General features: G+C 46.4%; 1 protein-coding gene across 9 annotated transcripts in view; it reads right to left on the minus strand.

The window, feature by feature from the left end:
- The window catches only part of CUX2 (cut like homeobox 2), a 377,819-nt gene that overhangs the window by 57,032 nt on the left and 303,404 nt on the right, over positions 1-17,383 (minus strand). For 7 of the 9 annotated variants that reach the window (XM_027857392.1, XM_027857397.1, XM_027857393.1 and 4 more), the window contains 2 exons: positions 4,942-4,950; positions 4,430-4,567 (listed from right to left, as the gene is read on the minus strand). In XM_027857392.1, coding sequence (XP_027713193.1) covers positions 4,430-4,567; positions 4,942-4,950 — 147 coding nt within the window. Of the gene's footprint in view, positions 1-566; positions 646-4,429; positions 4,568-4,941; positions 4,951-17,383 lie in introns of those variants that run through there. The other 2 variants (XM_027857391.1, XM_027857398.1) reach the window with 2 other exon arrangements.

Below are 17,383 nucleotides of genomic sequence, written 5' to 3' on the forward strand. Positions count from 1 at the left end.
AAAAGAGTAACTTGGGTACACAAATGTGAAGGTAATTACTACTACTATTACCACTACCACTATTTCCACTATTGTGGCCACTACTACTACTACTACTTAATAAATGCTTATTAATAGAAAGAATTTTCAATGAAAAAAGAGTAACTTGGGCACACAAATGTGAAGGTAATTACTACTAGGACTACTATTTCTACTATTGCTGCTACTACTACTACTACTATTACTACCACAGCTACTACGTAATAAATGCTTATTAATGGAATTTTAAATGAAAAAAGAGTAACTCTATTCTACTAAGATAAAGGCGGGCTGCGATCTGCATGGGTGACTGCCATTCCCACACCACGGGATCTGTCTAGTGATAAGATCCTCCAGAGATACAGATTCATGGCTTACGAAGTGCTTAATAATAATAATAATGAAAACAGAGCAATAATAACTAGTATCTACATAGCTCTTCACAAATGTGTTTGATCTTCACAACAACCCTGGGAGGTAGGGGCTATACTACCCCCATTTTACAGATGAGGAAACTGAGGCCAAAAGAGGCGAAGGGACTTTTTTACCTTCGGGATGTTGGCTAAGTCCCTTCACCTCCGTGGGCCTCGACTTCCTCATCTGTACAACGAGGTGGTTGGATTCAGTGGCCTCCAAGGTTCCTTTCAGCTCTAGACCTGTGACCGATCCTATGATCTCTCTCTGGGCTTCCGTTTCTTCACATCTAAAAAGAAGGAGGGGGTGGAGTCGATGGCGTCTGAGCCTGGGATGCCAAGACCAGCACACCGCCCGTTGTACCACTGATGGCCACGAGGGGCGCCACAGTACACAGGGCCCTGTGAGCCTGGAGTCAGGAAGACCTGAATTCCAATCCAGATTCAGACATTCATTAGCTGTGCGACCCAGAGCAGGTCATTTAACTACTGTCTGCCTCAGTTTCCCCACAGGTAAAGTGGGGATAAAAACAGCACCTATCTCCCTGGGTTGCTGTGAGGGTCAAATGAGTAATATGCGTAAAGAGCCGAGCATAATGCCCAACACATGACGGGTACTATGTAAAAATTTTAGCTATTATTAATAAACATTTATTAAGCACCTACTATGTGCCAGGCACTGTGCTAAACACTGGGGATACAAAAATCAGCAAAAGATGGTCCCTACCCTCAAGGAGTTCGCAATCTAATGGGGAGACAATTCAATTCAACAAACATTTATTAAGCACCTACTAGGTGCCAGGCACTGGGGATACAAAAAGCGGCAAAAGACGGTCCCTGTCCTAAAGGTGCGTACAATCTAATGGGGGTGACAACATGCAAACAAATACATACAAAGCAAACCAGATACAAGATAAACAGGAAATAATTAACAGGGGAAAGGCATTGGTATTAGAGGGTTATCGACATAGCACCTTTGTAAGGCAGATAGTGCATACATGAATATTCCCATTTAACAGATGAGGAAACTGAGGCACAGATCACACAGCTAGTAAGCTGTGTCTCAAACTTGTGCCTTCTGCCTCAAGATTCAGCTCTCCTTCCACTCCATCCCTCTGCCTCTTAGGAAGACCCTTCCCTTTCCTGGAGGGCAAGGTGTCAGTAGAAATTCTGCTCCTCCCAGGAAGTATCTCTCCTGCCCCTTCTGTCCCCGAGCCCTCTGCTGGCAGCCAGTCATTGATCACCCTGCATGTTCATTGACCTGTCTCCTGTGTCTGACTTGTCTCCACATTCTGCCCTATATCCCTTCAGGGCTTGAAGGACACCCCCTATCCTTCCTTGTGTCTCCCCTCTGGGGCCTTGCTCATACAAGGCAGGCATCCAACAAATGTTTGTAAAGGAGGCAGATCCCTCCCCTGCCTCCCTCACAAAGGTTGAGGGGATCAAAAAGCAGAAAGGACAGAGTCCTTTGAAAGGGGAAATGCTCTGTGTGGATTCAGGGGCTTATTCCCTTCCAGGGTCTGACTGAGGCATGTTGGGTCCCCTGGGCTTTCAAAAGCTAGCCTAGGGAAAGATCTGCTTGGCCCCAGAGGTCAGAACTGGGAGCGATGGGTGGAAGTGGGAAGGGGGCCGACTGATTCTCCACCAACTCCAGAGCCACGTTGACAGCAGGAAAAGCTCCCCAACATTGAGAATCTTCACGGGTGGAATGGGAAATATTAGGTTCTCCCTCCCTCACTTCTTCCAGATGGATGAACACTTGGAGGGTATGCTGTAGTGGGGTTCCTCTTGGGGTATGGGTCTGACCCGATGGCCACTCTGGTCTCTTGAGACTTTGAAAAGCTTGCCTATATCAACTGGAGAGTTATCCTAAAGAACCCCCAGACCCCCGGGCACTGAAGAGGTCACCATAGGCCAGCAGGGACTCTTAAGGTAGGAACTTGTTTTAAAAGAATATTTTGGTAAATGTATGTCAATTGCAATTGGTTTCTTTGTAATCCCACGTGTTTTATGTATTTAAAAACGTTAATTCTGAGAAGGGATCCGTGGGTTCACCAGCTGCCAGAGGGTTCCGTAACCAACGAAGGTTAAGAACTCTCGACCTGGAGAGAGGATGCAGATGTGTGCGAGGTCTGGCAGGCCCCACTGAAGTGGGAAGGGCTTTGTGTCTGCCCCCACATGGAGGCCGGCTCCACAGTCTGTAGCTGGGTTTGGATCCTGGCTTTGCCGCTTACTATCTATGTGACTGTGGCAAAGTCACTTCCCTTTTCCTGGTCTCAGTTTCCTCATCTGGTAAATGATGGAGTTGACCTCTAAGGTCTTTTTCAGCACCAGATCCAGGATCTTATGATTAGCTATTGAACCTCCGTGGGCCTCGGTTTCTTCGTCTGTAAAATAAGGGGGTTGGATTCAGTGATCACCAATGGCCCTTTCAGCTCTAGACAGACAATCCTATGATGCTATGACCAGCCTAGCAGAGCCTGAAAAGGCTCCACCAGACAAAGAGGGATGATTTTGGACACAGAAGCTCCTGGGGACAGACCATCTACTGAGGTGTAAAGGGGTTAGGAGCTAAAACAATTCAAGGACTACCCATAGTGGTGAAATCAGGGCTCCTTGGAGGGTTCATATTATGTATGTCATATTGTGGGCAAGCAGGTAGCACAGGCGATAGTGGGGATAGAATTTAAACCTGGCCTCAGACACTTAACTAGCTGTGTGACCCTGGGCAAGTCACTTAACCCTGCTTGCCTCAGTTTCCTCATCTGTCAAATGAGCTGGAGAAGGAAATGGCAAATCACTCTACTATTTTTCGCCAAGGAAAACCCCAAACAGGGTCATGGAGAGTAGGACTGAAACGACCAAACAACAAAAGACATGAACATAGATCTAAAGTTTGGAGGGTCTCTGTTTCTCCCAGCAGAATGTAAACTTCTTGATGGTAGGGGACTGTTTCATTTTTGTCTCTTCATCCCCAGCACTTTGCACATAGTAGGTACTTAATAAATCTTGATAGACTGACTGTATTCAAGTTTGCCCCTCGCCCGCTCCTGTCGGCTCCTTGTGGGGCTGACTACAGGGACCATTTCATTCTTTTTTTCATTCTTTTTTCTTCTTTTTCATTCTTTTGAATTATATCGGGTATTCTTTTTAATTATATCAGAGTACAGAGTGCAGTGCCTAGCACACAGTAAGCGCTTAATAAATGCTTCTTGAAACAGAAGCTCTCCATCCTTTCAGCCTTTCCACTACTGTAAAGTGAGATATCTTGAGTCTCCTTAGCTTGGATGCAATTCCCTGTGAATTGAGGATGTTGGGGGAACTGGGGAAATAGAGGAAAAGTGGAAGCAGAGGAGAGAGATGCCCTCTCAGATAGAATGGGTGAGTTGGAAGGGACCTCAAGAGCCATCTATCAGTCCAACCTGCATACGAAAGGCATCTGTCTCCACTAAAATGGATTTGACCCTGGTTGTCCAGCCTCTCCTCGAAGACCCACCACCTCTCGGGGAAGCCCATTCCATTTTTTTTCCCGACGGTAAAATCAGATTCAACTCTTTGCAACATCTGGTTCTGCCTTGCAGTGCCAAGCAGAACAAGCCTGATCTCTCATCTATATGAGCCCTTCAGATACTTGATGATAGCTGTCTTGTCTCCCTGAGTTTTCTCTTCCCAAGTTAACATCTCCAGTTTCTTAACCCAATTTTCAGATGACATGAACCTTTACCATCCCAGTTCTCCTTTAAATCCTTTCTGCTCTATTAACATTTTTCTTAAATTGTGGTGCCTAGACCTGAACATAATACTCCAGACGCTCTGATCAGGGCAGAAGACAGTGGGACCATCACCACCTTTTCCTGGAAGCTTGGACCATTCCAATACAGCCCAAGATAGCACTAGCTTTGGGTTTCCAACCCTGGTGACTTGTATTGAGCTGACGGTGCACTATAACCCCCAGATTATTTTCCTCAGGGAATCCTTTAGGCAGAAAGCGATGGTACCTTTGGTCTTGAGAATCTCTGGATGTTTCTTCCACTGGACGTGGAGATCTTTCAGGGGTTGGCTGGTGGGGTCGAAAGCTTGTAGCTGCTGCAATCTATCTTCTAAGCTTCTTGCTGCCTCAAACACAGGCACAGGGTCTGAGGAGAAAGCAAACTGGTGAGCGGCTTGCCCAATTCCCACAACTCACCGCTCCCCCTATAGCTCCAACGGGGAGAGGCAGCCAGCCTAGTTTAATGGGGGAAAGCACAGGACTTGGGGTCGGATCCTGGTTCAAGCCCAGCCTCTGCCTCTTACTAGTGGTGTGACAAGAATAAGACACTTAACTGCTCCAAGTCTCAATTTCTCCTTAGTAACATGGAGATAATAAACCTCTGTCTTCAAGAGGCAACCTGATGTGATAGGAGTACTGGACTTAGCAGTCTGGATGTCTGGGTGTGAATTCTGTCCCCCAACACTGTGACCTTGGGCGACTCTCTCTCATCCAAGAGACTTTCAGCTCTCAAAGCCTCACCTTCCTCATCTGTAAAATGAGAACAACAAAATTTGTGCTATTTACCTCACAGGGCTGTTGCAAAAAAAGCATTATGTGCGCCTTAAAGCATTCTATAGGTGTATTATTAGTAACAGTTTAAAATTTTTCTCAAATAATATTTAATAATGCCATCATTAATTACTAATCATATTAATTAACCTATAAACAATGGTGTTCAATCTTTTTTGTTATTTATCACATTATTAAATAACATTAATTTATTAAATAATATTATTAATTGATAGCATTATTAATAGTATTAGGATCTCCCAGGACAAGGTTCCCGTGAAGAAAGAACTTTTTAAACTGTAAAGGACTACATATGGAATGGGAGAGTGGTCAATTAAAGCCAGTCCTCTAGAGCAAGAACCAGAATGCTTGGACTGATGCTGTCCCCTACACGGACGCTTGGTGAGCCTTTTCCAGGCATGTGTCATGGAGGGCATACACAAGCTTCTGCAGCTGGTTCCCGTCTGCTTACTGTCAGCTGAAGAGGGGCCTGTTAATTGGCTGCTGGGCCAGAAATGAGCGCGTGTACAAAAGTACGCTCATCTCTCTTTCTCATGGTGGTGAGTGAGGCAAAAATTGCTGTACGTCTCTGGGTGGGGAGAACACCAATGGCCTTGCTCTTCCTGTCCAGACGGAAATGAAGCCCCAAGGGAAAGGCCCCAGCTCAGCAACAGCTGAGAGCCAAGGTCCGGCAGCAAGGGATGGGCTTGTCCAGCAGCTAGATGACATTCCAAAATGAATTTGGTGGAGTGAATCACTTTACATCTGAGCTCATTTACCCCAAAGACTGAGGTGCTGAGGGAAGTGTGCCTCACCCCCTTCCGGGTTTGGGGGGCTGTGTTTATCTTTTGTTCTTACTGCATCTTCTCAAGACATTTCCCTTTTACAAAAGGTAATTGATACTAATCGATTAAATGATACTGGGATGCTAACCGCTGGGTCAATCAATGATATAGGAGAGGCGCTAACTGCAATGGACAATTGATACTGGTGAGAATACACAGACACGGAGGCTGGAACCAACAGCAATAGAAACCCCCCCCCCCCAACATCTCAGGAGCATCCTTAGAATCCGAAGGAGAAGACGAAGCTAGCTAGCCCTCTGCAGACAAGGCCAACCTGTCCAGAATATAGTTCAGAGACGGGAAGGACCTTAGAACATGGAATGTCAGAGCCGGGAGGAGTGCCTTAGAACACATGCCAGATGGAAGAGTACTTAGAACACAGGGCTAAGGGGGACGTTAGATCACAGAAAACCAGAGCTGAGAGGGACATTGGTACCAAAAAGGTCAGCGGTGAGAGGGGCTCTAGAGCACTGAATGCCAGAGCTAGAAGTGTCTTTAAAGACCATCCAGTCCACCCCTCCGATCCCACACGTCGCAGAGGACGACATGCTCCCACAGAGGGGAAGTGACTCCTTCAGAGAGCTCGCGGCCAGCCCCAACACTCCCAGTTCAATCACTGATTTTTCCCCACCCCACACTTCTGCCCATGAAGAACCTGCCCTCCCAAGTGGGCATTTCTGAGTCATGCATGAACCCCAGAGTGACATCTTTCCCCCGCTCCTGCTGAGAATCTGGGGACCACCCAACCCCTTCCCACCAGAAGCACCGGGAGAGCTCTCCTTCGCTGTCCCTTGGCCCCAACAAACAAACCTCTTCCCTCTTCCTCCCTCCACCACCCCCACTACCACCTCCTCCTCATAATGCCAGTTTATTTAGGCAAAGGAAGAAGAAGACAATAGCAGTTTATGCCGAGGTAAGCAGGTGCATTCAAACAGTCTGTCTCTCCTCTGTCAGCATTACACCATCATTAGCTAGTGTCTGCTCAGCAGGGTGTACCATTATGTCTCCCACGGCTGATGTAATTATACATTGACATAATTAACCCAGCAAGCCCATTAGGCAGGCCAGCTAAAAATTCATCTATAATTATTTGTTGTGTGCATGCTAATGAGTCCATCTGCACCGCCATTGTACAACACAGAACAAATTAATTTACAAGTCTGGATTTTTTAATAAGTTCAAGAAAATGCTGTCTATTGTGTTGGGTTTCTCGAAAAAATGCCAAGAAGGGTCCAGGGTCAGGGAAGTCAGACCGACATGAGAGCAGCTGAGGGTGCTGGGGTCCCAGGACTGGCTTGTGGGGGACCTGCCCTGATTCTGGGATGAGTGGAGAGGAAAAATCCAGCTCTGGCATGGCAAGGGGAAGGAGCCCAGCCCAGCACCCAGCCTATCCAAGTATCAATGCAGGATAATTACATGCAATGGTAATAAAGGATGGCATCCACTCATGGGTAGGTGAATTACAGTATTGATGCTGCATTGTGCTTGAACGCTATAATTGTTTGGGTCACTGTGATTCCTTCCCCCTTCAATCCTGGAAACTCTCTTGTTACAAGGCTCCTACACGGGGTTACCGAGGGTGGGTCAGGTCAGGGCCTGGAGACCTTGGAGGACAGTAAGTGGAGTTTTGAGAAGGCTTTACAATTTTTGAAACCTCGTGTTTTTTGTTTACGGTGGCGAATCTCTGCATTTATTCACCCTCTCCTTGGCCCCGACACCTCAGAAGAAGCACTCTTCGTGAACTCAATGAAGATGGCATTTGAGGAACTAGTCAACACAGGTTGACTAGCATAATGCTTGGTATACAGTATGTGCTTAATAAGTGCTTTCTTGCTTCATTAGCCTAGGTTCAAATTCTAACTCTGATGTGACCTTGGGCAGACTGTTTCATTTCCCCGGTGCCTCAGTTTCTTCATCTACAAAATGAGCGCGTTGGATTGTAGGCTTCTCAGAGGTCCCAATCCAATCTGTTTTCAAGTCTTGTCAATTCTGCCATCAAAGCGTATCTTGAATACACTCCCTTCTCTCCTCTGACCCTGCCCCCACCCTGGCCCTCATCACTTCATGCCTGGACTATTGCAATAGCCTGCTTGGGAGGGGAGAAGGTCTGCCTGCCTCCAGTCTCTCCCCCCTCCAACCCATGTCCCACTCAGCTCTCAAAATTCCTAAGGTGCAGGTCTGATCATGTCACCCCACATTCCTCTGCTCAATAAACTCCAATGTCTTCCTATTTATTACTTCCCAGATCAAATATAAAATTGTTTATTTGGCTTTGAAAGCCCTTTCTGGTCTTCTTACACCTTTCTTCTCTTCACTTACTCTTCATTCCAGCGTCACTGGCCTCCTGGCCGTTCCTCCCACGGGACACTCATCTCCTGACTGTCCCCCATGCCTGGAATGCTCTTCCTCCTCATTTCCACCTCCTGGCCTCCTTCAAGTCTCAGCTAAAACCCTGCCTTTCCTGATCCCACCACTACCAACGCCTTCCTTTGGAGATGACTCCCAATTGAACCTGTCTCCATCTTGTTTGTACATAGTTGTTTCCACATTATCTCCCCCATCCGACTGGGAGCTCCTTGAGGTCAGGGACTGTCTTTGGCCTTTGTACTTAGCCCCGTGCTGGATGACTGACTGTCTGACCTAGGACTCAATGGGATGAAATGTTGGTGAGATCCAACCCCCATCTCAGCCTCTCCAGGGAGAGGGGAGAAGTGGCAGACTCACTTTGTTTTTTCAGTTGGACTAATTAACTTAGTACACAAACTTAGATTAGTTAGATTCACAAACTGCTCAAGCTATCTCATTTTACAGATGAAGAAACTGAGGCTGTCAGGGGTCATAAGATCAAAGTCTCACATTTATGAGCCTGCTGGGATGATGGCCAAGGGTTGTTTCATTGTGTGCTGCCAGAGGACCTGGAGGCAGGCATGGAACACTGAGGCACCTCAGCGTCTGGAGTCAGGGAGGCCTGAGTTCAAATCCAGCCTCAGACACTTACTAGTTGTGTGGCCCTGGCCAAGGCATCTCAGTCTGCCTGAGTTTCCCCATCTGTAAAATGGGGATAAAAATAACACCCATCTCCCAGGTTTGTTGTAAGGATCAAATGAGATAATGATTGTAAAGTGCTTAGCACAGCGCTCTGGTACATAGTAAGTGCATAATAATTGCTTGGCCATCTTGGCTGCTCTCCTCTGGATACCATAAAAGCCTATCAATGTCATTCCTAAAACACAGTGCCCAGGACTGAATAGACTACTCCACCTGTGGTCTGACCAGAGCAGAGAATGAGCAGGACTTTCACAATATCGCTACAAATAAGCTTTCTGAGCTTAAGTGACTTAGCCAAGGTCACACAGAAAGTTGACAAGACCATAACTCTAGATTAGATTACAAGCTCCTTGAGGGCAGGGATTGTCTTTTTTGCCTTTCTTTGCATACCCAGTGCTTGGCACAGTGCCTAGAATATAGTAGGCACTTAATAAATGTTTACTGTCTGCCTGACTTGCCCAAGGTCACACAAATAGTAAATTTCAGGGCTGGGATTTGAACTTGGTTCCTGGGACCCAGTAAGCTATCTTGGGTTTGGCCCAGTATCCCAGGCCAGCTGTTTTGAGTAGGCTGTTCATTCTCTATCTGTTCTGGAAGCCTTCTGGAGTCTTCCTGGGTCCCTAGGGCCTGGGGCAGAGAAGTTTTGTGTCTCTCGCCTAAGATGACACGGGAAAGCTTTCTGTAACAGGGTTGTGCTGATCTGTAAAAAGGGAGACCCACGAAATTACTGGCCAGTTAGCTTCATTTCAATCCTGGGTAAAATATTAGGACAAATAACGAGGCAATTGATGGGCAAACACTTAGAGGAGAAACAATATAATGAGCGATTATCAAAGCCAGTTCATAAAATACACATTGGGCCTGACAAACCCAATAGCCTGCCCTGACAAAATTATAGGTTTGGTGGACGACGGGAAGCAGACGCTTCATCGGCCTTGACTCTGCATACATCCTAGCATGGGAAATCCATAGGTGAATAACAATAACAGGTTAATATAACAATAATAAGAATAATGAAATGACCCTGGTACAATAATAGCTTTCTGAAGGTCTGCATTTCCATAGCATCTGAAGGTCTGCAAAGTGCTTTACACCCATTAAGCTCTGATCCTCACAACTGGGTGACGCTGGGTGATCCGGCATCATAAAATATGTCACTAAATCTCCAATTTATCCTATATCTATCTGGGCTTGCATGCATGCATGTTGTCTTCCCTCTTGAGCTTCCGGAGAGCAGGGACTGCTTTCTGCCTTCCTTGCAACCCCAGTGCTTAGCAAAATGCCTAGCATATAGTAGGTGCTTACACAAAGGTGTGTTGATTGACTAAGTAAATGTCTCTGGATCTGTAAAATGAGGGGTCTGGATGTGGTCTCTTTCAGATGTAAATCTGAAATGATCCTGGGACCTTTCTGAAATGTTTTAGGTTTGTGAACCTTTTTTTTTTTTTTTTTTGCCCCCAACAACTCTGTTAGGTAGCTAGGGCTGGTGTTATTACCCCACATTTAATGGGTGAAGAAATAGAAGCCCATAAGGGGAAGTCCCACAGCTTGGACAGGGCAGAACCAAGCAGTCACCTGACTCTAGGTCCAGTGCTCTGTCTATAATGCTGTGCTGGATGGCAGGGAAGGCTCCCTAGCAAGGAGGGCTGTTCCTAAGTGGAATGTGGAGGTGGTGAGCTCCCCGTCACTAGAAGTTTTGGGGAGATCTTGGATCAGTTGCGGCTGGGGACATTGTTGGAGGGATTTTTGTGCAGGTGTGGGCTGTTCTAGCTGGCTTCAGAGGCCCCTGCTGCCTCAGAGGTTATAGGATTCTGACTTTGGTCAAAGAGACCAAAAGGCTTTTTGGATTTGGGATGTAGAAGCAGCCCATGGTCTTAGCATTCACTAAGGAAAAATGGAGGCTCAGAGATGTACAGTGACTTGTCCAAGGCGACACAAGGAGTCAGTAGCGGAGAAAGGGTTTGGACCTGGGTGTTCGTGATTTCTAGTACAGGAAGCTTTCCACTTGACCTCAGTGGTGGGTGGGCTGTCAGGTTCGGCCAGCTCCCTGAGATGTCACATAGGAGATACCGATGGGCTGGAGCAGGTGCCCAGAGCGGGGATTTCATGAGTACTTGATTCGGGCAAAAGTCTCCAGGAAGGAAGTGAAGGCAGGGCACAGGTAGGGATCCTCCCAGTAATAAGGATGGATAGGACACAGACAGAGCATGGCCCTGTGATTTAATTATCAGGGGGGATCTCCCAGGTAAGGAGACTCCCTCCACTGATGGAGATCAGCACCTTCTCTTCTACACAGAGTGTTAGAAGGGTTAAGTGAGTGAAAGTCATGCAGCTGGTGGAATTCGAATCCAGGTCACTCCGACTCCAAGGCCAGGCCTCTGTTCTTTACACCATGCTGCCTTTCAGATGGGGCTGACTGTCCAAAAACCAGTCATTAGGATGGCCGCCCTGCCTCCACTCATCGTCACTAGTGGGTGGGGAGATGTTTGCCTTCTAGAGGCTGGTCCAGACGGATTATCTAAGAGAAGGCATCTGCTCCCCCACACCACCAACCTGCCAGTGAGGAGGAAATGCTGCCTGAGGTCTCGGAAGGTCTGAGGAGGAGAGAACAGGGCAGGAGTTCACATCACCTCCGTGGGAGTGAAGGAATCCATTGAGCAACATTCAGTAAGTGCCTATTATATGCCGGGCTCTGTGCTAAGGACGTCATAGAAACCTCTTCCTTTGAGACTCAGTTCAGATACACTCCTGCATGAAGCCTTTCCTGATCCCCAGACTGCTGGCGCCCTCCCACACAAATGTATTGAACAACTCTGTGCTGTTTAACATTCAAGGCCCTTCATAACCATCCCCTTCCCACTTTTCCAGCCTTCTCACACCTTACTCCCCAATGCACACTCTTAGGTCCAGGGATCCTGGCCTCCTGGCTGGTCCATGAACAAGACACCCCATCTCTCAGTTCTGGGCATTCGCACTGGTTGTCCCCATGCCTGGAAGGCTCTCCCACCTCATCTCCACCTACTGACCTCCCTGGCTTCCTTAAAGTCCCAACTAAAATCCCACCTCCTACAGGAAGCCTTCTCCAGCCCCTCTTAATTCCAGTACCTTCCCTCTGTTAATGATTCTCCATTTATCCTATACATAGCTTTGTTTGCTTGTTATCTCCCCTCATTAGATTGTAAGCTCCTTGAGGGCAGGGACTGTCTTTTGCCTCTTTTTGTATCCCCAGCTCTACAGTGCCTGGCAAGTAGCAGGTGCTTAATAAATGTTTACTGATTGACCTACTTAGACACTCCTTGTTTTCACTCTCTTTAAATGTAAGGTCCTTGAGGGCAGGAACTTTTTCATTCTTTGTATTTATCTGTATTCTCAGTGCTGAGCACAGTGCCTGGTACCTAGCAGGTACTTAATAAATGTTTGTTGATTAAAATGTACATCGGGTAGCCAGTTGGGCTCCTGGCTAATACAACTGCTACTTATACCATGCTTTAAGGTCAAAGGATAATAGTTCAATCATAATCTATAAGATCATAGATCTGGAGCTGAAAGGTACCTTAGAGGCAACAACCTCCCCATTTTACAGATGAGCAAACTGAAGCTCAGAGACGGAAACCTACTTGCCTGTGGTCACACAGTTTAGTAAGTGGCAGAGGCTGAATTCGCACTCAGGTCTTTTGGACTCCTCGCTGCCTCACACAGATGAAATGGTGGGTGTGCCTTCCTCCCTGGCCCCTCCTTTCCAATGGACTTTTTTTTTTTTTTTTTTTGCTTAGGCAGCTGGGGTTAAGTAACTTGTCCAGGTCATGCAGCTAGTAAGTGTCAAGTGTCTGGTCTGAGGCCGGATTTCAACTCAGGTGCTCCTGACTTCAGGGCCAGTGCTCTATCCACTGCACCACCTAGCTGCCTCTCCAATGTACTTTTTAACTAAGAGAGCATCCATGTCCTCAGGAGTTAATATGCTTTAGCAGACTGATCTCTGAACCTAGAGTTGGGAACCCTGGGCCCAAGTCACTTAAACTCTCTAGGCCTCAATTTCCGCAAACGGGGATGATAATAATAATTTAGATTTCATGAGTGTTTTAAGGTTTCCAAAAGGTCATCCTCATAACAGCCCTGTGAGACAGGCAGGGCAAGTATTGTCATCCTCTCTTGACAGATGAGGAGAAAAAAGACAGATTTGGAAACTGAAGGGGTGAAATGATTTAGTATCATTTACATAAGCATTTAATAAATATTTTTTCATTCATTCATTCATTCATTCATTCATTCATCCCTGGAGTTTCTTCCCTGATGGGGCATCACATCCCAAGGTCCAAAGTCTCTTCCAATCACACACACACAATGCAATTTGTCTTATAAAGTTGATTTGAGGGAATTTTTCTGCATTGCTTACCCCAGGCACCAGAAATAATAGTGATGACTCTGGTGCCAGGAAAGCAAGAGGACACATAAAGACAGAAAGACAGACAGACCCAAGAAACAACAGAGATAAGAGACAAGCCCAAGAGACAATAAACAGAGACATAGCTGGGGATAGTCACCTACTCATCTGCATTTCCTGATCTATCCTGAATGTGAGTCATCTCCCTCTATTGATTTTCATTTATCCCATTATCTCCCTAGGTCTTGAGGAAGCTAAGTGGTGCAGTGGATAGATCACCAGGCCTGGAGTCAGGAAGACCTGAGTTCAAATCCAGCCTCAGACATGTACTAGCTGTGTGATCCTGGGCAAGTCACTTACCCTCTGTCTGCCTCATTTTCCTCAGCTGTAAAACTCCTAATAACAACACCTGCCTCTCAGGATTGTTGAAAGTAGAAAAATGAGATGGTAATGATAATAAGAGCAACCTGCCTTTCAGGGTTGATATGAGATAATATCTGTAAAGTGCTTACCTTGTATAAATGCTAGCTATTGTTCTCATCTCCAAAGCTGGCTTTCTATGCCCTATCAGGGGTGGGGAACCTGTGGCCTCAAGGCCGCATTTGGCCTTCTAGGTCCTCGCGTGTGGCCTTTGGACAGAGTGCAAGTTTTACAGAACAAATCCTTTTATGAAGGGGATTTGTTCTGCGAAGTTTGGATTCAGTCAAAGGGTGGCACTTGAGGACCTAGAGGGCCACATGTGGCCTCGAGGCTGCAGGTTCCCCATGCCTACCCATTGCCTCTCAAATAATAAATTACCAGCACACAGTAGTTGCTTAATAATTGCAGATTCAATGGAATCCAATTGAAGAGATTCCGGTGTCTCCCTTGGGAGAACCTGCCCACGTTGGACTCAGCAGTGATGGAGAACTCAGTATCCCAAAGTCTTACTTAATATCAATAGTGATGGGATTTTTGTAGGAGTCAAGCCCACTTCTTTCCTGCTTTACATTCCAACCCATTCCAATGGGCCTCCATGGAGAAGCTGTTTCCATTCAAGAAGGCGGCCCCATTCCCAGAGAATTCTCATTATTTCCGAACACAGAAAGAGTTGGGCTGTGAGCTGTTTTAAGTCTCTGCTCTAAAATGTACACAGTGATGATTATAATTTACTTCCCAGGGTAGCTTCCGTTATTCATTCTTTCTCTCCCTCCCCTCCCCATATTGCTGAGTTCCTAGATTTTTCAGCGAGCTTGCAAACTAATTTCTTCCCCCAATCCTCTTTGGGGTTAAGTCCACGGAGCCCGCCGCTACCCGTTCTGAATTTCCTTTCCAGAGTTTGTGTTGGGGGTGGGAGGTGGGGAAGAATTATTTAGAGAAACAGAGGAAAGAACTCTGTCACATTATGCAGGCTTAAAATGTATGGAACAGGCATGGTGGTGAATCAAAGGTGTTCTCAACTGTTTTGTCCAGGAGCGTTATTTAAGGCATCAGCTAAATGTCAGTCGCTGTTCCTACGAACGTAAATTGAAAGCAAGAGAGGAAAAAAACAACAACTGAACATAGGCTCACTTTATAACACCTGGAGTCAAGTCTTCAGCAAATAGAGAAGTAATGATGGCCCTGGGGAGACTTTATGCCTTTTCCTCTTGCTTTTTTCTCCAAAAGCACCTAGCTCAGGGCCAAGGGTGCGTTGTAAGTGCTCGATAAATAGAGCTTGATCAAGAATCCTCCGTAGCTCCCCATTGCTTTTAGGATCATGTACAGACTCCTTGGCTTGGCATTAAAATCCCTTACAATTTGGCTCTTACCTACTTTTCTAGGCTTATTGGATATCATTTCCCACCCGGGCTGGCTGGCTTGCTGTGTTTTCAAATACTCCCTCTCTTTCTGCTGTCTTTGAACAGATTTTCTGGGATGCCTGGAAGGCACCCCCTCCTCTCTTCAGCCTCTTAGAATCCTGAGCTTCCTATAAAGCTCAGCTCATCAGTCACCCACTGTGGGGAAGCCTTTCCTGTCCTCAGCATTATGTACTGAGTTCAAATCCAACCTCAGATACTTACTTGCTGTGTGACCTGGGTAAGTCACTTAAAGTGCTGTCTGCCTCAGTTTACTCATATGGAAAATGGGGGTAATAGTTTTTGTACTATGTGTCTTATAGGGCCAGAGGTGCATGATTGAATGAGATGATAATAGCTGCTATTTCTAGGGCACTGTAAGGTTTGCCAAGGGCTTTACGTATGTAATCTCATGTGAGCCTTACAAGACACTAGCCATGTGACCTTGAACAGGTCATTTTACTTTTCTTGGTCTCAGTTTCCCCATCTGTAAAATGAGGGGGCTGGACTCAGTGGCCTGTAAGGTTCCTTCCAGCCATAAATCTGTGGCCTTGTGATCTTTGCTGTGTGACCCTGGACAGTCACTTCATCTTTCAGGGCCTCAGTTTCCCCATCTGTAAAATGAGGGGATTGGGATCCATGTTTGGCTCCACATCTATGATCCTATGAACCCTCTGAGGTAGGTACTATAGGAGTTTTATAATAGAAGCTCAGAGAGGTTCATTACATGTGTAAGGTCACACAGCTAATAGCAGTAATAATAGTAGCAGCTATCATTTAGATATTGCTTTAAGGTTCACAAAATGCTTTACAAATATGATCTCATTTGATCGTCACAATGGCCCTGGGAGATAGGTGCTGTTATTATTTCCGTTTTACAGATATGGAAATTGAGGCAGACAGCACTTTAAGTGACTTACTCAGGGTTACAAAGCCAGTAAGTGTGTGAGGTTGACTGTCCAGTGCTCCATTCACCATGCCATCCAGCTGCCCCAGAGGCAGGATCTGAACTCAGCTCTCTGGGTCCAATCCCTCTTTCTTCTGTCAAGCTCTATTACAAACAGTGAGGTGTGCACACTGTGCCCAGGCAGATTAGTTCGTGAAGCCCTTTCTGTTGCTAATCTCCCAGGAGGGCAGTCAAGGACAGTTACAGCCTCACTTCTCACCCTGAGAATCCTGGGCCAGCCTTGCCAGGGGGAGACGATGTGATGTGATGCTGGGCACAGCCCTATTGGACAGGGAGGCTAGATCCAATTCTCCCTGCTCGTCATTTCCCAGCCTCCTGCAGCCTCCAACTCCCAGGGCTGGAGTGAATGGGGCACCTTCTATGAACAAGGATGATTCCTTTATCCCCTCCTCACCTCCTTCTGGTTTTAAAAATCTGTCTGTCTGCATGGAACCATTCTCACTCCCTCATCTAAGTGTTGATGTCTGGTCCGCTGGCAGCAGACTTGGCTTCAGGAGGGACTCTGCCTCTATGTGACCTTGGCCAAGTCACCCAACTTCTCTGAGACTCATTTTCCTCTTCTGTAAAATGAGAATAATAATACTGATAGTGTTGACCTCATGGGGTTATTACAAAGCTCAGATGACATAATGTCTATGTAAGAGTTTTGAGGGGGCAGCTAGCTGACGCCATAGTGCACAGAGTGTTGGGCTTGAAATCAGGCAGACTCATCTTCCTGAGTTCAAATCCGGCTTCAGACACCTAGTTTTGTGACCCTGGGCAAGTTGCTGTTTGCCTCAGTTTCCTCATTTGTAAAATGAGTTGGAGAAGGAAATAGTGAACCACTCCAGTATCTTTGCCAAGAAAACCCCAGAATGGGGTCACGGAGAGTTGGACACAACTGAAAATGACTGAACAAAAAGAGCTTTGCAAACTTTAACATGACACAGAAATTCTAGTTATTTTTATTAGATTGCCTCTGTGAGGAGTAGCGTGACCAGGGCCTGGAGTGCAGAGTCGTCTGGCTCTCATTCATTCATTGAATCCTAGATTTAGAGCCAGAAGGGGCTTTAGAGGCCCTTGATTCCAAATTCCTCCTTTAACTGAGGAGAGTGTTAAAGTGACCAGGCGAGGGTCACACAGCTAGAAAGAGTGTGAGGTGGGATTCAAACCCAGTTCTTGACTCCACTCTTAACCCTAGTCACCATAGCATACTGTTGCTCATTCATTCCACATACAATAATACAAAATCCAAAAAACTTCCTGTCCTCAAGGAGCTTACTTTCTTCTCTTGCTGTTGAGTTGTTTCAGTTGTGTCTAACCCTTTGTGACCCCATTTGGGGTTTTCTTGGCAAAGATACTGGAGCGGTTTGTC

The sequence above is a fragment of the Vombatus ursinus genome, unplaced genomic scaffold, assembly GCF_900497805.2.
Source record: "Vombatus ursinus unplaced genomic scaffold, bare-nosed wombat genome assembly UNPS02012122.1, whole genome shotgun sequence".
NCBI classification, from domain to species: domain Eukaryota; kingdom Metazoa; phylum Chordata; class Mammalia; order Diprotodontia; family Vombatidae; genus Vombatus; species Vombatus ursinus.